This window comes from Petaurus breviceps, unplaced genomic scaffold (assembly GCF_028583685.1).
Source record: "Petaurus breviceps papuanus isolate PSGF00001 unplaced genomic scaffold, PetGlider_PUasm1.0 98, whole genome shotgun sequence".
Taxonomy (NCBI): domain Eukaryota; kingdom Metazoa; phylum Chordata; class Mammalia; order Diprotodontia; family Petauridae; genus Petaurus; species Petaurus breviceps.
In genome coordinates, this window is record NW_027187460.1 from 18824254 (window position 1) to 18844244 (window position 19991).

Sequence of the window (19991 nt, forward strand, 5' to 3'; positions counted from 1 at the left end):
GGAGGCTGCCAGGAGGGGAGAGAGAAGGGTAGGTGAGGCAGTAGAGAGCACCCAGGGTAAAAGAATCCCACCTTGGTCAGTGTGCAGCAAGAAGTCTGCTTTCATTGAACCACAGGTAGACTCCATGCAAAGGCTTGATTCACCCAGTCTGACCTGTTTGGGGTGGTTCTACAGGACATATAGAGTCCCTTTCTTGAGAGAACCTGGCAGGGCCTTGTGATGTAACTGAAAATTTCTAGAAGGTATTGGTGGGAGGGAGCAGTAAGAAACAAAGGAAATATAACAGTGGTCCTCTCCCTCACCATGGGATATGGTACCCTCTAGCAGGTAAGGCCCTAGGAAAGGAGCTTGATGATGACAGGAAGGATAGGACTAAGCTTGGATCAGAATAAAAGAGAGTAAACAAGGTCCTGCCATGGATGTAGGGGGCTCTGATACCAGGCTAGCAGCAGATCTCCAATAAAAGAACTTTCTTCCAATATCAGCTCTATAGGGAAAAGTCCTGACCATCTCACCATAGTTCCAGTTCCAGTAATACTAATACCATTCATCTCACAGTTTTTAGATGAAACGAACCCTTGGTAAATCATAGGGTACTTAACAAATGTCAGCCATGACACACAAGATGTTAGAAGCTGTGAGAGTGAAGAGTACAAAACAAGGCATTCCTCCTCTATGGCACTCACAGCCTAAGAGAAGGGTGCATAAAAGGGAGACGGGAAGTAAATCATTCAAACTAGAGCAAAGGGGAAATTCAAGGGTAACTGAGAAAAGAGGTTAGTTGGAAACAATTTTTTTTTCTCATATGCTTACAAATAAGGATTATAAATGTGTTCTGTTCCATCTTCTAGATTTTACAGCTCTCCTGGTTGACATCATTGGGAACTCCACCAGCTACCTTACAGAGATTTTCAAATCGACCTCCATTCTCTCAGGTTGGTCAGTCATGAAAGTGAAGGGCAGATTTGGGGGTTTGAATCCCTTTGTACATACAAGTGAGCCACCACTCCCCTCCTTTTCCTGTTGATAACATCTTTACATTCTACAAAGCAAGGTTCCAAAGACAGCAAAGGAAACTCTCCCCTTTGCCCATAAGTGAAGGGAGCTTGGGATTGTAGGATCATGGAATCATAGCATAACAATCTAGAACTGGAAGGGGCCTTCAAGGTGCTTTTAAGCTGACCTGTTTATTTTACAGATGAGGAAACTGAGGCCCTGAGATGTTAAGTGACTTGCCAAGCATCACCAAGTTGTAAGAGGCAGAATTTTAATCCAAATGTTCCTGACTCCAAGTGTAGCCTTCTATCCACTATATTGCACTGCCTCTTTTGAGTGTACATGCAATGATCCAAAGATGTCATCATTACCTATACACATATAAGTATATAGTAATATATGTATTTGTTGTTGTAGTTCAGTCATTTCAGTTGTGTCCAACTCTTTGGGATTTTCTTGGCAAAGATACTGGAGTGGTTTGCCATTTCCTTCTCCAGCTCATTTTACAGATGAGGAAACTGGGACAGAGTTAAGTGACTTGCCCAGGGTCACACATATGGTAAGTGTCTGAGGCTAGATTTGAACTCAAGAAAATGAGTCTTCCTGACTCTGTGCCCATCACTCTATCCACTTCACCACCTAGCTGCCCACACACACACACACAAACATAGACATATATGTGTTCATACATATATATATATATATATTTGCATCTATATATACATATATGTATTGTGTATATAGATGTAAATATAGATAGTAGGGCTGTGTTATGGTGAGCAGCCAATTAAGATCTAATCCTGGGAACATGAGAACATTCAAAATCATTGATGCTTGGTGATCCTTCTTCCTGGACCTTCATTCCTCCATCCCCTATTACAAAGACAGTCAGCTACTGTCAGCTAAGTATTTCCCAGGGAAATAGAGAGCAAGAGAGAAGGAAGTGATTCTTCCAATTAATGTTAAAAGAGATTTGAGGATTATGTGCAAGTGTAATTATAAGAACTCAGTAGTTTCATTCTATGAGCAGCACAAGAAAATCATTCTTGGAGTGAGAAAATATAAGAAAAATCCCATTCAAATTACCTTTTGTAATGCTTATTATTTGTGTGGCCATGGGCAAATAATATAATCTCTCTGAGCCTCAATTTCCTCATCTATAAAATGAGGATAATATGATCTGACCTACTCACCTCATAGAATTATTAATTAAGGAAATGTGATCAAGAGTCTGTCCTATATCAGTGATATGATAAAATATTATGAGTTGCACATTTGAAGTTTAGTTTGGTTTCTCACCTTACATAGTATATTACATAAATAACCATTAGGTTTGGGGATGTAGGCTGCAAGGAATGTACCTATGGTTCGCTCCTCTCTTGAATAACAAATCAGCAATCAATTAACTGATTATTAAAAAATATTGATCTAATCAATTCCCAAGCAACCGAATTGTCAACAACTTAACAGAAAACAAATAGCCTAATATATGCACAGTATCACAAATTTAAAGGGAGATAGGACCTCAAAAATCATACAGTCCCATTGTCTTATTTTAAAGATAAGGAAACAGGTAAAATAACTTGCCCAAGGTCACATAGTAAGCTTCAAAGTCAAAATTTGAACCCATTTACTCTGACTACAGAGCTAGTTCTCTTTCTGCTCTACCATGATATACTCATCTACTACTCTCTAGTCTTGTCCTGGGAGTTTTGTCCCTCAGAATTCACATCAGGCTTCATTATGTCCAGTTGTCACTATCATTTGCCATGAAGCAATCTTCCTTCTGAAGCACTCTGGAATTATGTTATTGACGTACATGTCCCTCAACATCTAGGTCTGGGAATATTCATTTATGCAGAGCAATTGTGACATGGATACAATTACAAAGCTGTCAGTATGTATTCATTTCTCTTTCAGTGAGTCAGAGCACTGAGTCCAACTGCATCTACATCTGTGTGATGACAGGGAAAACAGGTGAGACAGCTGTTCTTTTCTTAGATATTAGAACTGGGATTTTGTTATGTCCAAATTTTCTTTTCTTCTTTTTTTTTAACAGGAAGAAATCTTTCTGATTTCTGGGAAATGGTGGAAAAGTCCCCTGTTATTAACTACACATTTACCAGTAATGTATCTGGTATTCTGGGTAAGTGAATTAGAAGACTGACAGGTAGATAGACAGGGCAGACAAGCAGACAGACCATCAGACAGGCAGGCAGGAAGACAGACAGACAGGCTGGCAGGCAGACAGATAGACAGGGAAGAAAAGCAAGCAGGTAGACAAACAGGCAAGCAGGAAGGAAGGACAGTCTTCAAAGAAAGTGACCTTTCTAGATGGGAATATTTGCTCATTCTGAAGGAGTTGGATTAGACCAGAGAAGATCTTAGACACTTTCTGTTTCTGAATTCCATGCTGCTCTCTCTAGAAATTGGCTCATGTATTTTCTGCAACTTAAAATGCCCTCCTCCTTCCTTTCTATGCAAATCTTATCCATCCTTCAAAGCCCAAGCCTTCCATGTATTCTGTAGTGGAAAGTCCCTTTGATTTAGATAGAGTAAATGGTCTTGAGTTTCAATTGTGGTTCCTCTATTTAATACCTGTGTGATTTTGGTAAAGTCACCTAACATCTCTGGGCCTCAATATCCTCACTGAAATATGAAGGGTACAGGCTATTTGACATCTAAAATCCCCTACAGCTGTAAATCTATGATCCTCTGAGGTAACTTCTAGTTCTAGATAATCATCCTGTAGAAGGAATCACCTTAAAGGTCATGAGCTTTATTAAAAATTCCTACTTCAGTCATCAGACCCCTCATATAAGAAGAATCTTAGATCAATTCCATCTCATGGCAGGTTCTGCTTCCTGGGGAATAACATTGATATCAATTAAACACTTCATATGTGACTGGCAGAGGCAGGACAGTATCACCATAGCACATATAGTGGAAAGACCCCTTATTAGGCTGGAGGAGCCAAGGTCTGGAACCTGGCTCTCTTACTTACCATCTTCATGACCTTCCTTAGACAGCCACTTAGTCTATAAGGAGTTTGTAAGAAATTACCTCTAAGGTCTCCTCCAGCTCTGAAGTTATTATCTAGTGATTTCTTATATCCTTCCTGGTCTTAAAATTCCTGATGTATATAGGGTGTTCCAAAAATCTTTTAGTGCAGTTTTATGCTGCTGAACTTTAAAACAACACTAAGATTTTTGGGACAAGCTGTAAAAAAACAGATACTCATAAATCCACATAAAATAATAATAAGACAATCTAGGGAAACCCAAATTTAAAAAAGCAGATTTTAATTTTACTTAACCTGATATCACCTAAATAATATCTAGATTGTGCTCTTCTGCCCTAACATATTCCTTTGTCAATTTGCAGCTAATCAAGTGAACCAGTAAAGAAAGCTTCAGTGGGCCATTTTATATACAGTAGGCAGAGGGGCCATCTAGTGGTGGAAATAATAACAAGCTTTCCTTATCACAGAGAATTCTAGGCAAAAAGATTTAGTGCAACTGAATTATTTCATATATAAGGAAACTGATACTGAAAAAGGGCAGGCATACCCAAGGGTTACACAACAATAAGTATGAGAGGTAGGATTTAAACCTTTGTGACTTGTCTAAGGTCACACACCTCATTTATGGCAAATCTAAAACTCAAAGCAGCTAAATATGGTGCCTTTACTAGGACACCAGTTTATAAGATTTTTTTTTTTAATGAGGAATTGGGAGTGGAGGGAAACCATTGAATTTGGCTAGATTCTAGGAAGGCAACAGCTCACATCTCTATAGAACACTAAGGTTTTCAAAGTATTGACCTTAAAGCAACCCTATGAGCTATTACAAATATCATAACATTCATTCTCCAGATGAGAGAACTAGTGGCTCAGAGAGGTTCAGTAATTTGCTCAGGGTCACACACTCACTAAGTTGGAAGTCACTAAGCCAGGAATTGGATCCAAAAGACCTTAGTCCAGGACCAATGCTATTTCTGTCATGCTACAGTGCTTAATTTTGTTCCAACATGACAGTATTTAATTTTGTGGTGCCCATATTGCATTGTTGTTGTCATCATTGTTGCTTTTAATATTTGGTTGGGAACTGAAATTAGCACCCCAATTAAGTCATGAATATCGTGGCCTAAAGATCTCTCCTTAGAAAAGGAAATAAAGTATTTCTATAGTGTCTACTCTGTACCAAGAGCTTTTTAAAGTATATATACTATTTTATTTGAGATTTACCACAATACTGATATTATTATACCCATTTTGCAATTGAGGAAACTGAGGCAAAGATCAAGTGACTTGCCCAAGGTCACACAGCCCATAAGCTCCTGAGGCTGAATTCAAACTCAGGTCTTTCTGACTTCAGGCTCAATACAATATTCACTGTACCACATTAAGACCTTAGACAGATTTATGAAATTTATAGAATACCAACCAAAATGAGAATAACATCTTGTAAACTGACCCCAGAGTCTCTTTAAGAACCCCTAAGCTCTATACCTTTGCAGTTGCATCACAGTGTGCCAGGGCTTCCTAGATCTTAAATTTGCACCACTACAACAGCCTCCTAATTGGCTGCAGTGAAAGAGACACAGAGGGAGGAAGGGAGGGAGGGGAAAAGAGACAGAAGAGAGACAGAGACAAAGAGAGAGGCTTCATTATAATATATGTAAAAAGCTGTTATAACAGTTAATGAGATAGGGTGTTGGATTTGAAGTTAGGAAGCCCTAAGGTCAACTTCCATTTCAGGTATCTATTACCTGTGTCACTCTGGGTAAGTTACTTAATGTCTCTCAGCCTCAATTTACTCATTTATCATGTGAATGAATTTAAGTCAATAGCTACTAAGGTCCTTTCTGAAAGCTTTAAATCAATGATCGTATGAAATTATTTCTAAAATCCTTTAAATAGAACCCATAACTCTAAAATCATATCCACTTAAGCATATCCTAAGGTCCCTTCCATAGATTTAGAGCTAGAAGTGACCCTAGAATGTACATTGCTTCGCCATCCCATTTTATAGATAAGGAACTGAGGTTAAGTGACTTTCTGAGGGCCTAGCACTCTATCTACTACCAATTCAATTTTAAGACTATAATTCTGGAAATACACATACTCTGATTTTTTGGAAGAGTGCAGTGAATATGAGTGAAGTTAATATACATATATATATACACACACATATATATACATATATATATAAATATATATATATATATATATAAAGTGCTTTGGAACCAAAAAGTACTATATGAAAATGAGTCATCATTATTTCTCAACAAAAGCTATATTTGCTATTTAACTGTCAGCCTCTTGGCAATACTGATTTCTAAATCAAAAATGTCATGTATTTCATACAGATTTTTTTTTGGTCTCTCTACAGCCACTAGAATGACTACCTGGGCTCAGAGTGAGTCTCTGAAAAGACCTGAAGTAACAACCACAAAATTCCCATCATGGACACAAACCATGAGACTGGAAGGATCTGGAACTTCCTCTATGAAAATCTCTTCCCTGATGCAAACTGAACCTCCAAGTGAGGATGAGACCCTATATACAAGAACACCTTACAGGCTTCCTCCCCTTACAAGGGTTATGATGACACAAGGCACTTCATCCCATACCTACCTAACTTCAGGTAACAAGGAATTCTTTAAGGGAACAGAAGGAAGTTCACATACTTGTTGGGCACATGTGGTACCTTCACAAAAGTTGACAATATATTAGAAAAAAGCTCAGAAAATGCTTACAGGTAAAAAAAACACTAAATACATCACATATTGATCATAAAGTAATTAAAATTCTATTCAAAAGGGGGTCTTTGGAGGAAGAATTAAAAATTAATTGAAGAATAAGAAACTTAATGCTAAAGAAGTAGTGAGTAAATAAATTCTAGAACAAATGAAAAATTTTAACAAAGAAAATTACAGTAATAAGACAATATACCAAAACATATGGAATGCAGTGAAAATGGCAGTTGGGAGAAAATTTATATCTTTCATACTCTTTCATTAACAAAAAAGATCAAATCAATTATTGAAAAATGCAACATTAAAAAAAGAACAAATCATTTTAAAAAGAGAGGAATGTCAAATTGTTCATATCAAAATTGAAAAAAGAGAGTTCAAAACAACTGAAAAGGCAAAAGAGGAAGCTATCAGAATTTTGTCCTACTATTTGCTAAAAATAAACTGATAACTTGGAGAAAATTGATGAATACTTATAAAAATATAAAATAGATTAAAAACAGAGAAAATAAATTATTTAAGTTAACCAATATCAGAAAAAGAAATTGACCAAGCCATAAATGCTTTGCAAAAGGTAGGGGGAAAACTCCAGACTAGATGATCTAACAAATAATCTAACAAATATTCAAAAAAAATTGTCATCAGTGTTAAATAAAAAGTTTGTCAAACTAGGAAAAGAAGGGAGTCTTCTAACCTCTTTCTGTGATATAAACTTGGTCTTGATATCTAAAACCTTGATACCTAAGACAAAGCAAAAACAAAAAACTATAAACCACTATCTTTAATTAACTGATGCAAAAAAGTAAATAAAATACTAAGAAACAGACTACAACAATATATTTAAATTATTATATACTTGAACCAGGTTGAATCTGTGCCAGAATTGATTTATACAGGTTAGTTCAATAGAAGAAATACTATAAACATAATAAATCACATTATAAATAATAAAAATATGATAACAGTAGAAGACGAAAAGTTTTGACAAAATCCAATTCCATTTTCTATTGAAAGCACTAGAAAGCATAAAAGTAAATGGAATAAATGGACATTTTGTTAATATAATAAAGAGTATTTATCTAAGACCAACATCAAATATTATATGAATGGAGGAAAGTTTAGAGGCCTTTCCATTAAATCAAGGATAAAAGCAAGAATGTTTATTAGTATCACTGCTACCTAATGTAATGCTAAAAAACACCCACTATAGTTTAGTGACAACCACACTGGTATACAGCCAGGATGGCTGCTAGCACAGATTCTTAGATCTGCTTTACTAGGAAAGATAGCTGTTCAAGGGGCCAACAATCTTTTTTTTAATTACATTCATTAGTTCAGGGGAAAAATCAGCATCCTGAAATTCAGAGAAAATCCAAAGAAGATAGAGAAAATACAAGCAGAGAAATAAAGACAGGGCTTCTAACTGTCTGAGAAATTAGCACAGATCAACAGACAGATCCAACTGTCTGACCAAGGCAATACATACATAGTTATCAGAGAGAGTAGCACCAACATCTGGGTTTTTCAAAGCCAGGTGGTGTACCTTAATGACTACCCAGAGTCTCATCTGGTCAAATCATAAGAACATTCTTCCAATAAGTGAACCCCAAAGCAAAATGCTAACCTCAGAGTATATATACCTTTTTTAGAGCCAGAGGGTATCACAACCCTCCTGACAGTGCCTAATTAGAAATTAACAAAAAGTTTGAAAGCCTTACTACAAGTAAGCCTCCCCTACCCTTAATGGGCCCCACATGAGGCCTATTAATGAGCAGGGAAGATCTTATATCCCATTAACATTACATATAGCAACAAGACAAAAAAAAAAAGGAATTGAGGAGATAAATATAGACAGAGGGACAGTGGTCTATCTAGAGAACCCACTGCTATGGTCATATTACACTAAGTGGTCATATTAAAAGGCTACTATCTGCCCCTAGTGGTGAATAAAATAATTACGAAAGACAAAATTCTGGGCAAATTACAATCGATTTTATCAATCACAACTTGTAAGAGACTGACAAAAAAACTCAACTTCTTATCCTCTCATTCCACATGGCTACTTCCTTGCTTTTAATGCCTTTTGATATGGTCCAACAAACAGCAATCTAATCTAATTGGTTAACATGACTGGAGGTGGGCTATATTAAAATAAAGAGCTGAGAATGTCACCCTTAGAGAAAGTATCTCTATAGCAGATCATCCATAACTTTAGGCTATCAATTCAAAGAATGTAAGCCCCACCCAAATCTGAGCAGAAGTCAATAGCTTCCTTCAGGGTAGGGCCTTGAACCAGAAAAGGAATCCAATCTCATCATCATCGGCCACGTCCTATAAGAAGCTGATCTTAAATTCAGGACTTAGGAAGAAGGGGGTGTGAGTGTGGGTAGGGGCTCTGAGTCTTCCCAAGATAATGGTTATTAATAATAATTTCTCTTGCTATGCACTATTTCTGTGTCTCTGGCTCCATTTCTAACTCCCAGAAAATTCATCTCCAATCTTTGTTTTGTTTTGTTCTTCTTGCCTTTCAGTGTTGAGCTCTTCACCATCATTAATGGCTCTCACCCTTTCCAAGCAGAGAGAAGATATGACTAATAAATTTCTTCTCTCAGGTAAAGTCCCTCTCAGGAGGTAATCTGTCCATCAATGAACAGGTATATTTGGATCAGCATAATAATAGCTGACATTTACCGTATGTGGCTACTTATTTACTGTATGTGGCTACTTTACAAAGAACTTTAAACATATTATCTCATTTGATCTTCACAACAACCCTGGGAGGTAGATGCCATTATTGGTCTCATTTTACAGAAGAAACTGAGGGCCAGAAAATTTAAATAACTTATTCACAATCACATATCTGAGAGAGAATTCAAATGCAAATCTTCCTGACTCTAAGTTAAGTTGCCACTCTTAACAGATGATGTTTTAATAATAATTATACTTGTTATTATTACATAGCACTTTACATAGTGCTTTAGATAACACTTTAAGGTCTACAAAGTGTTTTATAAATATTATCTCATTTTATACTCACAATATCCTTGAGAGACAGGTCCTATTATCATCTCCATTTTAGAGATAAGGAAATTGCCACAGACAGAAGTTAAGTGACTTGCCCAGGGTCACATAGCTAAAAAGTTTCCAAGACTGGATTTGAACTCTAGTCCTCCTGACTCCCTGTCTAGCACTGTATGTGCTGTGCCACATTTGGTCTATAAACATTATCTCGTTTTATCCTCACACAAACCCTGTTAGCACAGACGTGCAAAGAATGCACACCTGACTTAAATGAAACACAAATAGAAATGCTCTCCCAGGGTATGACTACATGCCTGGTCCACAATCAATACCTATTATTATCCTTATTTCCCATGTGAGGAAACTGAGGTTGAGAGAGGTTAAATGACTTGACTAAGGTTACATAACTAGCATCTGAGGTAGGATTAAAACTCATGTGTTCCTGCCTCCATGTCCAGCACCCTATCCACTGCATGTAGAGGACACAGAAGAAGTTGAAAGTGTAGTCCCTGCACAAGCTCATGGTCTAACTGAAGAGATAAGACTGGGCCATGAAAGAGTAGCATGTAGAAGCCAGTTAACTAAGTCCTGAGTTGGGAGGGATAATAAATCACACATGCTGTAGGAATTCTAGAATTTTGAGCTGGCAGGGAATTTGGAAACAATCTAGTCCCACCCCTTTCCTTATTTTGTGGAGTGGCTTCCTAAGTCACAAAGCATTCTATAATGGAAATAGTAAAAGGTTTGGAGTCAGAAGACTCTAAATTTTCTATTTGTTCCCTATTGTCTCTATGTCCTTGGGCAAATAATTTACCTAGGACTCAGTTCCTTCATCTGTAACATTAGGTGATTAGACTATATAATTTCAAGGCCTCTTCCAGCTCTAAATTCTATGAAGCACATTGTAGATCAAACATTCAAACCCCCAGACTCCAGAGTCCAAAACTCATGTTCTCTCACTATACTTGTGTTGCAGAATAGAAAGGTCAATAAGGATTGACATGCTTAGGGAAGACTTTCTGGAGGACCTGGTATGAAATCTAGGCCTTGGAATATGGGTAGATTTGAATAGAATAAATAGGCTTGCATGAAGACAAAGCAGTTTTCTGAGAGAATGAAAAGATCATCTTATTGAACACTGAGCTACAATCTTCTTCCTTTTCCTCTGGCCAAAAGATTCTAGAAGGGCTGAGAAAAAGCCATACGTGAAATATCCATAAATTCCATTACCACTCACTGTTACCTCTAACAGAAAATAAAATTCTTGAGCAAGACCACAAGATAGGTTAGTTCTCATGGGAGTAAGGTTAGATTCATTCATTCATGAACTCGTTTATTCAAAAAATATTTATTAAGAAATTATTATATGTTAAGGCACTGACGTTTTGGAGATATAAAAAAGAGTGATATAATCCCTGCCACATTGGAATCTACAGCCTAATAAGCGAGGACAAGAAACACAGACAAAAGTTTAATTACTAGGTAACCTATGAGATGAACAAAGAAGAGAGTCAAATTACATGCTCTATGAAAAACTGAGGATGGAAAGAACATGATCAGATAGGGCAATCAGGTAAGGCTTCATGGAAGAGGTTGCACCCAATTTCAGTCTTGAAAAAAAGAGAAACATTTCAACAGGTAGAAAGCAGTAGGGAGCATACTCTAGACATGAGCTATAGCCTAGACACATACATTGAGACAGGAGAGAATAAAGATGAGATTAAAAGAATAATGGGAGTGACAGGTAGTATAGCCAGACTGACCAAGATGTTGTACAGTCCAAAGAATACTAGATGAATAATCTTAAATTTCATGATAGAGACATTGGGGAGGTATTGATGGTTTTTAAGCAGATTAGAGTCATGGATCATTGGGCTGAAATCACTAGCCCTTCTCCATAGACAACGAGTTAGAAAGGAAGGCACAGCTTGTTAACCTTTGTTGAGGTTTAGGGTTTAGGGGTGCTCACAACCCCAAAATACCAATACACTGGGTCCTGTCTAATGAATTCAACTCAAGTCTTCTCTCAACCAAAAGTAAAGCAAAATTTATTAAAGATTCACCATAAAGGGTAGACTCTTAAGGAGCCTAGGTATCTGTGACACTTATATTGGACAAGCAGGTCAATATAATCTGACACAGACTGAGTCTGTGCTAGATTGAATTCTTATCTTCCTCCTGGAGGCAAGATGGATCTTAAATACAGAAAGAGTGTGGGAGGATTTAGGGGTGGTCGAGAGGAGGGGTTTGGGGAGGGTCTTAAGGAAGAATCTAAGGAGGATCTTGAAGGGACTGAGGTCATACTCCAGTAATGAGATTAAGCATGGGAAATTGTTGAAGGCTACCTGGAGATGACAGACAATGGAGGGCTAGGCTAGTTTAAGGGTAACAGATATAGGCATAGATATTTTGGTAGGACCAAGGGTGGGAAGTAGCTGGATGGTGGGGGGCTAGGCTAGGTTAAGAGTAACAAAGATTTGGGCCTAGGATAATGAAAGGCTTATGGCCTCAGGCAAGCCTTATCAAGTGGGAAGATTCAATCAAGAGTTCAAGGGGTTTCCGAGAGCCTGTACCCCATCACCTTGAGTATTTAAAGGAGTGCGGAAAAGGGAAGATCTTTAGGAAGACTGGAGGGAAGGGGAAGGGAATAAGTATTTATTAAGCACCTAATTTGTTCCAAGCACTTTACAAACATCATCTCATTTTATCCCTCAAAACAACCCTGGGACATAGATTGATATTATTATTATTCTCATGTATAAATAATGAGGCTGAGAGAGGTTAAGTTACCCTCCATTACTCAGCTAGTAACTATCTGAAGATCTGCTCACAGAAGTAGAGATATTTGGAAGAAGTGAATACTTAGTCATCTTTAAGTATTTAAGGAAAAAAAGGATCAGGCATTCTATTTGGCCCCAGGTTGTCAGAGCAGTGAGTGGAAGCTGTACAAAGGAGTAGAACTAGGTTTAGAGTCAGGAAAGTCTTCTAATAAAGCCATCTAAGAGTAGAATGGACTACATTAAGAGGTTGTGGGGGTTCAACCAAAGACCAGACCCCCATTCATTGGCTATGTTCCTGTTCAAGTATGGGCTGGAACAAGATGGCTTCCAAGGTCCGTTGCCACTCTAAGATTCTATGATTCCATGACTTTCTGTGATTCCCAATTCAGGGATCTTTCCATTTCAGCCCACTGCCCTAGGCAAATGTCCTAGAATGGCATTCTGCCTCCTTTTGCAGGGTGGGAGTGGGGGGTGGGAGGAAGGAAGCAGTTTGGGTGATTTTTTTTAGTCCTTCCCAAAGCCTAAGTCCTACTCCCTTCTAAGGTTTTTAGGACTAGTCTCAAGAATTTGATCACTCAGATGGGACCTGTGATACATTCCTAATTCATTCTTTTTTAGTACTCAGAAGTTGTTTCTGTCTTCCAAATAGTATAAATGCAAGGAACATGCATACTAGCTAAGCAACATGCATAGCAGGCCTAGGCAAGCCCTCAGCCAATCAGATTGAATGCTGATGATATCATTGTTTTCCATTGGCTGACAATATTTTCATTCTGTCTCCAGACTATTGCTTCAGGTTTTCTCCTAAGAGGCCAAGTTTAGCTAGGGCCATTCATATCAATCCCTCCTGTCTTTTAAAATTTTTACAGCTTGTCTCTTTTATTAACTTGTTTTACTCTCATTCAGCATAATAGCCTATGACTTTTCAGTGGGATTTATGAAACAGTCAAAGGTTAATTATTATATGTTTGAGTGGTAGACTGGTGGATTTTATGGGGATTAACTTCTCTAAGGTTTATGTGATGAAAGACACTTATGCTGAGGGAGAAATGCTTTAGTGGCAGATTGCTCATGTGATGTGGGCAATCTTGAATAGCAAATAACCTCCCCATTAAATTATCCAAGCCTAGAAATATGCTTTGAATTACCCACAGAATGGTCATGCAAATGATTGCCATCTGAATTTTCATTTTAAAGGAATATGCTTCAGTGATTCTCATGTATAACCGGACTTTGACAATGCTGGCAAAAAATACTAAATAATTCAATTTTATTATATTTAATAAACCGCTAATTGAGCTTCGTGCTTCCAATGTCTCTCTGTTCCCATCCATCCATCACACAGCTGCCAAAATAACCTAGTGGTCCAATAATATTGTCCTGCTCAAAATCCTTAGATGATGCTTTTCCTTTAGGATAAAATAAAAATTTCTCTGCCTCTATATTCTGGCTCAGTCTACTCAGGAGCAAAAAAAAATTTTCTAATTGTTTAAGTCTGTCTTTATTTGTATAAAGATTATTTTGTAATTGTGTTCATATAGTTCCTGTGTCTTGACTCCCAGTTTTTTATACTTACTGTATTGATTTTAAATGGATTTCTCTTTGCATCTCTTCCAGGCAGATTTTGTTACTAATATACAGAAATGCTTATAGCTTACATGAGTTTATTTTATATCCTACAACTTTGTTGAAGTTGTTAATTGTTTCGATTGTTTTTTTTTAGTTGACTTTAGGATTCTCTAAGTAAACCATCATATCATCTGCAAAAAGTGATAATTGTGTTTTCCCATGGCCTGTCCTTATTCCCTCAATTTCTTTTTCTTGTTTTAGTGCTGTAGCTAGCATGTCTAACACTATATTGAATAGAATTGGTGATAATGGGCATCCTTGCTTCACCTCTGATCTTATTGGAAAGGCCTGTAATTTATCACCATTAGAGATGATGCTATCAAAAGGTGGACCTAAAATCTGTTCCTGTCTCAGATACTCACTAGCTGTGTGAGCTTGCATAAGTCATCTAACCTCTCTCTACCCCACTTTCCTCATCTGTAAAATGGAAATAACAATAGCAACTTCCCCCCAGGGTGTTGTGAGAATCAAGTAAGATAATATTTGTAAAGCACTTTGTAAAACTTAAAACTAATCTTATTAATACATTATAAATTAATTTGTTTCATCCTCACAACCACTCTGGAAATAGGTCTTTTAAGTATGACTGTTATCTTCATTTTATAGACAAGAAAAATGAGGGCCAGAAAGATGAAGGGAATTACCAATGGTGACAAATTCAGATCTAAATTTCGAACTCAGGTCTTCTGACTCCAGATCCAGGACTCAAAAGAGCACCATGTCATGATGTCTTTCCCATTAAAGAGATGGGATATATAGATGTGAAGCGAGGACGAATGAATTTGCTGGGTTGTCTTGAACAGCCTTTGGCTATAAGTTGATATTTCATGGACCTTCTCTCAGAAGAATCGAGACGGTTTTTGCTTTTCTGATTTCTGTTTTTTTCCAAAGGACTAACTCTCCAGCAGAGTGGCTAAGCAATAGCTTGGCAGCTTGGGAACACATAAATTTTGTCACTAGCTGCACAGAGGAGAACTGCACTAAATTTAACATGCTGTAGAATTGTTTGGAAAGAGAAAAGCCTCCCATTAGCCCACAACTCTGTTGATGCTTTTCCTAACCTTGTCAGGCATCACATAAATTGTGCTGTACTCCAGGACCCAAAGAAGCCATATTCCAGAGGTAAATGAAGCCTGCTCAGGTCAAGCAAGGTTGCTCTGCTGATGGACCATGGGCTTCATGCTGGGTCTCTATGATGCTTCTCTGGAAGAGTTGTCAGGACATTTGTCCAACATTCCCTTGCACCTGGGCCAGGGCATTCAGAGCAGGTAGCAGGGGAGCTCATTACTGCAAAGGTTTCAGAGAGGTATCCTAGGCAGAATCATTTCTCTCAAACTGTCATGCACAGACTACAGCCTCATCTTTCATGAAATAGCACCTCCATGGCCTGTGGGAAGGGGGCTAAGTTAGTGCTATAATTAGCCATATTTCAAGGCCTTTCTCCTCTATTTATATCCCCCTTTGATGATCAAAGGAACCAGTCCTTCACTAGAGTTTGGCTTTCTAGGCTGATAAGACAGGTGAACTCAGGTTCCTAACCCTCAGCCTCCTTCTCTGGCCTCTTTTGGAGCTCACCACGTACTCTCTCTACAATCCAGCTAAACTGCACTTCTTGCTGTTGCTTACACATGGCATTCCATCTCCTGTCTCTTTACCTTTCCATTAGTTGTCCCTTATTTCTTAAGGAATGCATTCCTTTCTTCCCTCTGCATTTTGGAATGATTTAGAATGAATCATTTAGAACTTCGTTAAATAATACCTTCTGCAGGAAGCTTGCCTTTGTTTCCACAGCTGCTATTGCCTGTATCTTCCCCACTCTGTTTAGTGTGTGTGTATACACATATATATAAATGGATGTATGTGTGCATGTATGTGCATGCTATCCCTCCCCCATTAAACTGCATGATATTCCAAGGAAGACACTCTTTGACTTTGTCTTGGTACTCTGATAACCTAGCACAGTACCTGGGACAGAGTGTGCACTTAAATGCTTGGTGACTGATTGATTAAGGACATTGAATCACTTTTCTCTGGTCTCACCAAAGGAACAAATACTCTAGGGACAGATACTCCAGGACCAACCAAAGTGCCTGCACCAAAACAGTCACACACTGGTAAGTTTATTCCTCTTGTTAAAAGGTTATACATGTTACTACCCCATCCCTCCATAATTGCTATACCGTGTTTCCCCGATAATAAGACACTGTCTTATTATTTTTTTTTGAAAGAAAAACACCAGAGGGCTTATTTTCAGGGGAGGGCTTATGTTGTCCTGCCTCAGCTCTCCTCCGTGGCACTGCTCTCAATGGCGCCAGCAAGCAAATCACTGGGGAAGAACAGGATGACGCGCTCACTGCTGCAGCTCTGATTGGATGCAGCTCGGAGCGTGGCGTGCTTTTCACCCAGGGGGGAGGGGGACAGTGCATACAGAGGGTACCGTAATGTAGCGTGTAGTGCAGGGGATCACCTTCACTACAATAGCAATCTCAATAGGGCTTATTTTCGGGGGAGGGCTTATTTTAGAGGAATCTTACACAGTAAGGGGAGGGCTTATTTTCGGGATAGGTCTTATTATCAGGGAAACACGGTATTACTACTAGATAAGAATCTTGTTAGCTCATCCTTCCCTATCTCACACACACACACACACACACACACACACACAGATATTTTTTAAAGATCCTTCATATTCTTCACAAATCATCTCAGTCACAAGTTCATAGTTAAATCACTTTAATTACATTAGTAAAATCATTGCATAACTGAGAAGAAGTAGATACAAATATGGTGGAACTTCCCAATGACCTTTCAGCTCCAGCCTCTCAAACAACGCTAGTCGTACAGGTTGATATCTGTTTTCCATCCTCTCCAGTCTCCTGGAACTCTGCAGAGTCAATTTCAATTTCTCATCACAAACTTCCCATCTCTAAGCCCTACAGGGATGGATGTAGACAGATTAACTCACTACAGACTGAATATTCTCTTGGTTGAAAATGTAAGGTAGAATAGAAAAATGGTGTCATTGGCTCTATATTTCTTTAACACTAAGGTCCTAGAAAAGCCATTATCCATCAGTCTGTCTTATGTGTCAGACCCACTCCTTGCAACAGCAGCCCTGAAATGAACTCGAGTTCAAACATCCTCAAGACTCACAAGAAATCTTACTGCCCCTTGCCTAATGCCATCATGGTGGCATACTCTGCTTATGAAGAGCTCTGTTAGGAAATATTTCCATACATTAAGCCAAAACCTGCATATCTGAAACTTCCACACATTGCTACTAAGTTTTACCCTCTGGGACCAAGCAAATAAAAAATCTAGCCCCTGTTCTAAATAATGAAAAAGAAATAATCAACTAATGCAGTAAATTACACTCAGGAACAAGTCTTTTACAAGAAACTGAGCTTCAGAGAAGTAAAGTGGTAGATGACCAATGATGTCTCATCCAGTTGAAATCCTATGTATTTATTTACAGTGCTTATATTTATAATACAAGCAAATTTTTGTTATTATTTTCATGAACTCTTCTTTTCCTTTGCAGCTGACTTTGCTCCAACATTGATATCTCCCTCTCAGTCTCAGCCATCACCTTTCCCCAAACTCCACCTTGTATCGAGTAAGTGTTGGCTAAAATGCTTGCCCTGCACTCAGCTCCTCCTCCTTAGGCAAAACATCAGATAGATAGATAGATAGATAGATAGATAGATAGATAGATAGATAGATAGATAGATAGATAGATAGATAGATAGATAGATAGAGACAGACAGATAGATTAGATAGATAGATATGCTATATATATATATACCATATATACATACTATATATATTAAAAATATATATATGGGGAAGAGAGACCAGGAAGCTGAAATTTAGTGATCTCTCCCCTAAAAGAATTTAACACATAGGTTTTTATATATCCCCAAAACAAGTAGAGAAATCATTATGTTGTCAAACAACAAAGTAAAAGGAATATCAAAGAAGCTATGGCTGCCCAATAACTGTTTCTCTATTTACATCCTTTCTCTTACTAGTAAGGTCTTCTTATGCAGTTAAAACCAGGGGTCTCTTAAGCTAATAATAACATTTTGATTCTCAGAGTCATTTACTGCCTCCTCTAATTAGAGTTTACTGCTTAGCTAAAAATTAAAACTTTTCACAACTTTATCAAGGACAAACCTTCAAACATATAGATTATAAGCTCCTTGAGGACATAGGCTGCCTTTTTATATTTGAATCTCCAAACATTCAACACAGTACCTAGCATCTAGTAGGTGCTTAATAAATGTTTAGGGAAACTAGGTGGCACAATGGATCACATGCTGGACCTGGAATCAGAAAGGCTCATCTTTGTGAGATCAAATCTGACCTCAGACACATTATCTGTGTGACCCTGAGCAACCCTGTTTGCCTTAGTTTCCTCATCTGTAAAATGAGTGGGAGAAGGAAATGACAAGCCACTCTTTGGCAAAAAATAAACCCCTAATGGAGCCACAAAGAGTTGGACATGATTGAAACAACTGGACAACATCAAGAAGGGGCAGCTAGGTGGTACAGTGAAATACAGCACCAGCTCTGAAATCTGGAGGACCTGAGTTCAAATCTGCTCTCAGACACTTAACTAGCTGTATGACCTTGGGCAAGTCACTTATCCCCAACTGTCTTGTCTCCCTCGCCCCCCCCCCAAAAAAAAACTAGCCCAGGTATCATCTATCTTTAACTGGCAGCTATGTGGTACAATGGATAGAGTGCCAGGCCTGGAGTCAGGAAGGCTCATCTTTCTGAGTTCAAATCTGGGCTTAGACATTTACAAACTGTGTGACCCTGGCCAAGTCTGTTTGCCTCTGTTTACTCATCTCTGGAATGAACTGGAGAAGGAAATGGCAGACCACTCCAGTATCTCTGCCAAAAATTCCAAAAGGGGTAATGAGGAGTCAGAAACAACTGAACAAGTAAATGTTTATTGCCTGCTTGACAGTAGCTATATTCACCTACAGTCTTCTCTTCACCAGGCTCATTATCCCTCCTATGACATGGGGACTAGCCTAACCACTCCTCTGGTTGTGTAACAGCTTGTCCATTTCTTCATAAAATGTAGGTGCTCAAATGGATCACAACTCTGTGTATGTGGCCTGACAAGGGCAGAACACAAGAGAACTCTCACCACCCTCATTTTAGGCACATCATATTTACCATATGCCCTTTTATAATCTAATTCTTTTGGGAATGACACTGGAAAACATTCAGAGAACCACCTGAGTGGTAGATCTTGAGTCCATGTGATTAAAGGCTCAACTGGAGGAACTGGGGTTTAGCCTGGAAAACAGGTGACTTAAGAGAGAGTATTTGTTGTTGTTCAGTAGTATTGGTTGTGTCCAACTCTTCATGATACGATTTGGGATTTTCTTGGCAAAGATCATAGAGTGGTTTGCCATTTCCTTCTCCACCTCATTTTACAAATGAGGGAACTGAGGCAAACAGGGTGAAGTGATTTGTCCAGAGTCACACAGGTAGTAAGTGTCTGAGGCTGGATTTGAACTCATGTCTTCCTGACTCCAGGTTCAGCACTCTATCATCTGCAACACCTAGCTGCTAAGGAGACATTCATTATAGGATCAGAGATTTAGAGGCCAAAGGGACCATAAAGGCCCATTAGTCCAAGTCCCTCATTTCTGAGATAAAGAAACTGAGCTTCAGAGAAATTAAGTGGTAAATGTCCAATGTTGTCTCATCCAACTGAAATCTTATGTATTTATTTACAATCAGAAGCAAATTTTTGTTACTGCTTTAATGAACTCCTCTTTCCCTTTG

General features: G+C 38.3%; 1 protein-coding gene across 1 annotated transcript in view; it reads left to right on the top strand.

Annotated features, from left to right (window-relative positions):
* The window catches only part of HHLA1 (HHLA1 neighbor of OC90), a 64521-nt gene that overhangs the window by 15943 nt on the left and 28587 nt on the right, over positions 1-19991 (top strand). The window contains exons 7-11 of the mRNA XM_069081299.1: positions 852-935; positions 2917-2973; positions 3056-3142; positions 9285-9365; positions 17725-17799. Of these exons, the coding sequence (XP_068937400.1) occupies positions 852-935; positions 2917-2973; positions 3056-3142; positions 9285-9365; positions 17725-17799 (384 nt within the window). The remainder of the gene's footprint in view (positions 1-851; positions 936-2916; positions 2974-3055; positions 3143-9284; positions 9366-17724; positions 17800-19991) is intronic.